The sequence below is a fragment of the Mus caroli genome, chromosome 6 (assembly GCF_900094665.2).
Source record: "Mus caroli chromosome 6, CAROLI_EIJ_v1.1, whole genome shotgun sequence".
Taxonomy (NCBI): Eukaryota; Metazoa; Chordata; class Mammalia; order Rodentia; family Muridae; genus Mus; species Mus caroli.
The window spans coordinates 123,639,836-123,647,622 of record NC_034575.1 but is presented as its reverse complement, the minus strand read 5'-3'; the positions used below and the strand labels follow the sequence as shown (position 1 = coordinate 123,647,622).

At 52.5% G+C, this 7,787-nt stretch overlaps 1 protein-coding gene across 1 annotated transcript in view; it reads right to left on the bottom strand.

The window, feature by feature from the left end:
• Positions 1 to 640: 640 nt before the first annotated feature.
• Tspan11 (tetraspanin 11) overlaps positions 641 to 7,787 on the bottom strand; it is a 60,456-nt gene continuing 53,309 nt past the window's right edge. Inside the window, exon 8 of the mRNA XM_021165506.2 lies at positions 641 to 3,878. Coding sequence (XP_021021165.1) covers positions 3,819 to 3,878 — 60 coding nt within the window. The 3' untranslated portion in view covers positions 641 to 3,818. The remainder of the gene's footprint in view (positions 3,879 to 7,787) is intronic.

The following is a 7,787-nucleotide window of genomic DNA, read 5'->3' as shown; positions in this document are numbered from 1 at the left end:
AGTGACCAGAAGGCAGCAAAGCCACGCCAAGGCATATAGAAGAGGGTGGTATCTGGGAGTCTAAGGGGTACCCTTTCATCTGACCTACTGACCAAAGTTATAGACTCAGCGGGGCAGGTGTGTTGAGCATGCACCGTTGAGAAGCACGTACACGGCTGGCTGCCAGCCGCTCTGTGGCTGGCTTCATCCCACCCTCTCTGTGGACCCAGGGGGATCATCTCAGGTTGCTCCATGTGTGACTCAGGCCAGGTGACTGCATGACTTTGGGCACTTGGGGGCTCCGACATCTGAAGGAAGTGGGCAGTGTCCTCACGTGGTCCATTCCATGGCTCAGTGTGGTTCTCCACTAGTGGCATCACCGCTCCCTGGGGACTTAGCAGGAATGCCACCTGTTGGCTCTGGGTTCCTAAGAGCAACCCTGGGGAGGCAGAGTCCTGTTCTGAGGGCTCCTCTGGAGGTGCTGAGGGGGCAGCAGGTGTAAGACACATTGCACTGGCCATGGAGGGAGGGCATAAGAGCCACTTGGCAGCCACAAAGCCGGCTGCTTTTCTCCTGAACAGCTTCAGCCACCCTTCCTTCTCTTGCTTCTTTGCCCCTAACCTAGTAGAGCCAACAGGCAGGGGTGGCAATTTCAAAACTGGCAGGTTCTAGCTGATCCATTTATTTAAAACCTTGGAAGCTGTCCAGAGAGGCAGATTCTGAGCTCAAAGCGGCTCATCACACTGGCCTGCTGTGCGTACCCCCACATCCGGCACCTTTAGGAGCTGAGCCCCCATGGCCATGTGAAGGGTGAAGGCACTCAGGACAAAAATCACCTTGTGTCCACTCAGAAACAACAAATAATCAGAATAGGAGCTTGGGAGCTGGGCAAGAAGGTAGAGGAGAGCCTGGCCTGAGGGGAGTCTCAGCGCCAACATCCAGGGCACCTCCATGCCTGGGTGACTCTGAGTGGATACAGTGTGATCCCCACATGGTATGACTCCCATCTTTATGGAGACTGATCTCTAAGACAGGCCCTGTTCTCAGTATCATGGTTCTGAAGGACCCCGGAGTGTGCTCCGAGCCATTCCTATGAGCCCTGACCTTCTTAGTTGCTCTAGAGGACCTGGTTGTCGTTCCAAAATGAGACAGGTGTCTGCTTCAACAGAAAGCTGCTGGGATCGGCCATGCAGGATGCTCCCATCCAACCTGGGAGGTGTCAAGGCTGCCACTACTTGGCCACACCACATAGGACACTCTGCTCCTGAATACCTCCCTGGCAGCTGTGGCAGCTGATGCTGGGAAGGAGAGGCACCCAGACAAGATTTCTTTAGGTCCACCTGACTGGGGCCATGGCAACAGCAATCACCACTGATGTCCAGCTTGTCCAAGCCTTAGTTTCTTCATCAACAGAATGGGGGCTATAGCACATTCCGTTGGTGTCACTATGAATAACATAGTAAAGAATATATACATGCCAACGATGCTATGGGATGAGGGTGGGGATGCACTGTTGGGGAGGGAAAAGGACAAATGCATGGAGACACCTCATCTGCTTGTCATAGACTAAGGTCCATCCTTGTTCCCCAATACTGGTCACTGGGGGATTTAGGGGTAGGCTGTGTTTTCGAGGTGGCCACTTTGAGCTTAGGGAATGGTGGCTCACTTATATGCTTAGAATGAGGTTCCACTGGCTTGAGCTACACCAAGTTCAGGGCCTGGCATGGGACCCCAGTATGTTTTGTGCTGACCCAGGACTGAGGGTGACATTCTACAGGTGTGTCCTTCCCTTTCTCTAAGAAATCCAGACCGATAACCTCGGAACAGGGTCCTGTCCCTGAGTGGGAAATAGGAAGAAATACTCTGGCATGAATCTGTTGGGGACACCTCACTACAGACTTGGCTCCAGCCTTTGCAGCTGCTGGAACGAACCTGGCCTACTATGTGCTTCATATCCTCTCATCCCATCTTGTCACCAAAGCTGATGTATGGTCAAGGTAGTCACATTTGGGGCTGTCTGCTCACTCTGGGGCTCTGACTGAGCGGATGCCTCATGCTCTCTTGGACTACCTCTGCATCAAGTCTGTACCAACAGTGGCTGCTTATCACCTCTGACCTCATCTCCCTGATGAGCCCACCAAAGTAGATGCTGGAGGCCACAGTATCCCTTTGCACACTGTCACCTCCCTCAGTGCCTTTTTGGGAAGAACATTGCCTGGACCCCACCACTTTTCCTCTCCATCCTCCATCTACAAGCTTCGGAACCACAGCCAGTCTGAGTATCTGCGTGAATCCTGGGAAGGTGGAGGGTGGCTGAGGTTTTCTCTGAGCCGTATGTAGTGTAGTCTGGGATTGTTGGGAGTGAGTGTCTTCTTACTGTTGGTCCTTCAGGTGGATATAAGCCAGTCCAGGCTCTGAGTAGCCCCTGGAGAACGCCAGCGTGGAGGAGGCTGTCCCGAGAGCCTGATGTTCCCTTTGTGCACACAGCTACTTCCTGCCCTGCATGTGGAATTCCACCTGTGCTGGTGACTGCAACCAGTGGCCCTTAGTCCACCCATGTGTGGGTGGGAACTCATCTCTCTCCAACAATCGACCCAGCTCAGCAGGATCTGGGGTCACCACAGTGAGAACTGAGCCAGGTAGACGACCAGTTGGGCGCTGTTTTGTCAACAAGACGCTGCTGGTTCATGTCGGAGCTGAGGTTTGTTATTGTAGAGATGAGCAGGACCCAAGCAGGGAAGACTGAAGCTGGGAGTGGAGCCCTGGTGTGCAAAGCTGCCTACAGTAATAATAATCACAGGGGGGGGGGGGTCCCTATGGTTGTCTATGATACCTACTATCAACCTTTGATTTTTCTAGAATTTTCTTTCCGTGTCTTTTAACACATGAGCTCTCCCTGAATCTCCTGTGTCATTCTGTGACTAAAGAGAGGAATGAAGGACGGGCCAGCATCTACTCCAGCACAGTGGACAAGGAAGTGGAGAACTCATGGAAGAGAAACAGTGAGGTCACAAAGGCACCAGGAAATGGGGGGCAGGCAGAGTTCCTCCTTCCTTGTAGCGTCCTCTCCTTGGCAGCTGAGACTGTGGTGTGCCCCCCCCCTCTCGGGGAGGGGATAGTTTTACATTCACTAACATTTTAAGCCTGACATTTTGGAAGTCAAGCCTGGGAACAGGACCAGAGGCTGGGGATTGTGACCATCGTGTGACTCTCCCAGGTGTTGTGACCAACCTGCTTCCTTAGTGCCCTGTGCTGTTGGCTTCAACAGCTACCTTAAGATGCCCCACCTTTGATCACTTCTGCCCCATGCCTTACAGGAAGGACTTGGCCAGCTATTCTGCGGAGAGATTGAAAAACCAGCCAGGTTTTGGGAAAGGCTGAGCTAACTTGGTCTGCCCAAAGTGCCGGTTTTCCCAAAGGAGAGCCAGCCTGGGGCCACATGCCAGTGGGAATCACACGCCAAGCCCTATAGGACTCTCAGAGGGACCATCCGACGGCCTTCTATCCCAGACTCAGACACTGAGATGGATCAGAGGGAGATGAGCTCTGGACTCCCTGTAGTCCACAGCGTCCCAGTGCCTGGCAAAGGGCTCTGGCTGCCTCTGGCCAGGACCATCCCTTGGCAAGGATTCTGGCAGTGGCTGAGTCCTTAGGAATGGAGGGGTGAGCTGAGGCCCCTGCCCGGTTGAGATACACAGGAACCACAGCCACAGGCATTTGGTGGCCTCTGCATAGGGTGGAGCGAGTCCACGGCCCCAGCGATGACTTTGCAGGCCTGGTTCAGGAAGTGGAGATGTGGTCCCTTGGGTGGGCCAGTCAGCAGGGTACATGGGTATCCTTTAATAAAATTGTTGCTGGAGCCTTCGGTGCAAGCAGCAGGTGAGGACCATCCCACAGATCTGCCGGGTGGAGAGAGAGAGAGAGCAGAGAGCCATAAGAAGCCAGCTTCGTCTGGCTGGATGCTGGGAGGCAGCTGCTCACGCTGGAGAGGGCTGGAGAGCTACACCCCCTCACACCCTGCCCACCAGGAAGGACCTGCGTTTCTCACAGGATCCCAGGAGGGGTTGATGTGGGGTGGGGGTCAGGGATCAAGCTCTGAGAAGTGCTTCCCAAAGAGTATGACTTTTATGCTAGAATAGGCTCAAACCATGGAGCATGGTTACTCAGCACACAGCAGTTCTGTTGCTCTGGATGGGGGCCAGTAGCTGCTATCCCCTCCAGCACCCACCCAGTTTGTGCTACTGACCGGTGAGCCTAGAGGTTCTCTATAGGCAGCTCCGTTTATCTGGCTCTTCTGTGGTGACATTCCCACTCACACACCAGAGCTGTCTGAAGCATCTTTTCTCTCTAAGATGGCTTCCAGGTTCCTGCTGCCCTAGGGCTCCAGAGCCAAACTAAAGCCCATCACAATTCTGGGAGGAACACTTAAGGTTTCTAGGAGCTCAGTATGGAGACTCTGGCATCCTGCCTGCCGTACCCGTGCTGGATCCACTGGCTGGATCAGGAGACAGAGGGTGACACCTGCCCAGTTTACTATACAGTTGCCATTCCCAAACTACAGAGGATCTGTATTCTGCACCTCATACTCTTTGCTCTCCCTCCCCTGTGTCTTCCCCCTTTTCTTCCTTCCCACCCATGGGTACCTTGAGAACAAAGAGATGGGGATGTGTTACCCCATGGCTGTCATCCTGACCCTGGTGGTGACAATATAGTTGCTCAGTCTCTGTGTTTAGGACATGAGCCCTGTGTTAAATGGTCCCACGCTGTCACATGGCACAGGGATGAAGGGGAGCGCCTTTGCATAAGGAACTATCCTGTCTTTCCCTGTCTTCTTATAGAGATCTGACCTTGGATGTACAGGGCCCGGGTGCCAATGCAGCTCCAGCCAGAGTAGCAATAGACTCATGAAGAGGAGTGTAGCCTGAGGCAGCTCCCTGTCCTTGTCAGGTTGGCTTCAGGCCATCCAGGTCAGGTTTGTCTCTCTTCATCTTCTTCCTACTCCCCTGCCCTAGGTTCAAGAGGGTGGACAACCAAGGCCACAAATGCTGCCTTCGGCTTTAGCCTCTGTGCTAAGAGCACTGCTAATCCACCTCGGGACTCGGGATCAGAAGCCCAAAGGCGGCTTAAGAGGTTATCTCGCCTCCACCGGCTTTAAGCAGGCTCTGTCACAGCCATCCATTCTCAGTCCTCAGACATGCACCCAGGGACTGCATCACGCTCTTGTCTCCATCCCAGGGTTGGATGCTTTCCCCATGGGTTATCTGGGTCTTTCTGATGTACACAGAGCAGGCCTACATGTGTTGTGGGCTAGACCCTCCTCTCCTCAGCATGCACTTCACTCTAGATGGTGTTGCAGGAGACATCTGTGATTTATTTGAGATGGATGCCTTAAACAGGCAGTGCAAGTGCACAGGCTAGGCACTCTCATCAAAACATGTCCATGCACACATGCACACATGTGCCTATATCATCCTGAACTGGGTGGAAGGATAGTGTGCACTCTTAGTAACATGTGCACAGGTGCACACTTGCATACATACATGCACATGTTGCTAACACATGTGCAATGTGATGAGATAAAGGATGCCCCCATCAGTGTACACATGTGAAAACACACACACACACACACACACACACACACACACACACACACAGACTCACAAATCTAGCCTTAAGTTCACAGAGGGTAAAGCATGATAGATTACTAGGACCTAAGCAAGTACCAGTGTCTTCCTTTTGGCAGGGGGAACACAGAAGTCAGCATGGATGATCCAAGCAGCAAGCATGGTAACATGAGACAACACAGAGACGTTCCCAGGGGGAGTGCAATATAAGCAAAGGTAGCTCATCTCCTGGATTTGGCTCCTGTCACTAACTCAACTTGCACTGGACACAGGGATGCTACTTGGTACAGCCCTTGGCCACACACGGGACATTTTAAAAACAGGGAGCTATGGTACTCATGGTTTTATATGAGGTTTCTCAGCAAGTAGCTCGTAATCTTTGGAAAGCATGAAAGAAAGGCCTGGCTTGGCCGCCATGGCCTTTCCGGTTCTGTTTCAGTTGGGTACCTATAAGCTGTGTGACCTCGGGGGTAATTGCATCCCTCTAAGCCTGTGCTGGCAGGCAAGAGTCTTCCAGAGCTAGAAGGCACCCCCTGTCACATCTGAGAGAGGCCAGCAGGCCTTCCAGGACTCACATGACTGGCTGCGTGAAACAGCCAGGCCTTTCCATGAGCTGTTCCTGTCTCCCCATTCACTCTGTAGCCATCTCCTGCTGCTTCTTGTCAAACCCCCTCAGGATTTAGTATCCACCGCCTCCTCCAAGAATTCTCCCTGGCATCAGGAGTGGCCAAGGCAGCCTTCATTTTTTTCCTGAGAATCCAGTGCACAGGCTGATGTTGCCTGACTATAAGGCAATGTCCTGCGTTCTTGTCTGCCCCCACCTCCATGGGCAGAGCATGGCCCTGCTACAAAGCTGGTGCACAGTGTGCCTTAGAACCTCCTCTGCACGTCCCCTGGGTGGGAGGTGCGTCCTCTGTGTGTGAGAAGGATATCCAGAAACGATTCCTAGGCTACTTACTCTAACCTTTTTAAAGTTTCCCAGCTAGAATATTCTATAAATTACTTTCTAAGATTATGCCTGAGTAGAAGCCACCCACAAGAGAGGAAGTCAGTGGAAAAGAAAGAACATGAGGGATGAGGGGCCTGGTTGGCTCTGCCACAGCGGCTGTGTGGTTGTCGGCCAGTGACTTTCCATCCCTGGGACTAGCTAGCGATATTCAATGTATAATGAATAAGATGGGCCCAGCAGCAACCCTCCACCTGAGCGAGCTCGGGTGTGATTACTCAGTGTGTGAAGGTACACAGTGGGGCTGCAGCAAGCCTGGACATGCTGAAGAGAAGAACAAGTGTGTGCCCAGAGGACAACCTCTCCAAGTAGAGGGGCTTCTCCCTTTAGCCTTCCTGACATCCAACTCCTGCTCCCGCTTGCAGTCACAAAGACAATGCTGTGAAGCCCACCATACGCCATTTCATTTATACTCAGAGGCTTCTGAGGGGTCTTTTTGTAACTTCTTCCCCTCAGTTCCCACCTTGCTAGAAGCCCAGGGGAATTCCCCACTTAGCTTTCGTCTCCCACTTCCTAAGTCCTCCATACCTCATCTCTGGCTCCATTTAGCTCCTCTGGAGTCCCTGAACTCTGAGGAAGCTTTCTTTGAAGATACCCTGAGGTATGGCAGCTTCCTTGGCCATTGTTTGAACATGTACTGGTCAGTGGGCTAGCAACCTTAGCAAAATCTCAGGGCAGTGGAAGCACAGGGTTGCTAAGGGTGGGCTAGAGCAGCAGATTCCAAACTGTGCTGGACACTATACAGGTACCCCAGGGGCATGGGAGCAGCCAGTGATGGCCCTTTTGCTAGGCCTGCCTCCTGTCTCAACACCAAGAGCTCTCTGCCTTCCATGCTAGCAGACCAGTCTCCAATGTGGCAACGTCCAATGTGGCTGCTGATTTAAAATAATTTCTCCAGTCTCTCTATCCTACAGATAAGGAAATGAAAAGCATTGAGAGAGGCTGTGGCTTCCTAGAGGTCACACAGCAAGACATGGGGATACATTTACAGTCCAGTACAGGCAAGATGCCTCCATTTCTCAGAAACAAGAACACCATCTTAGGATGGTATCCTGAGCCTTGGTGAATGAATGTGCATGCGTTTGTGTAAGAGTGTGTGTGTGTGTGTGTGTGTGTATGTGTGTGTGTGTGTGTGTGTGTGTGTGTGTGAGAGAGAGAGAGAGAGAGAGAGAGAGAGA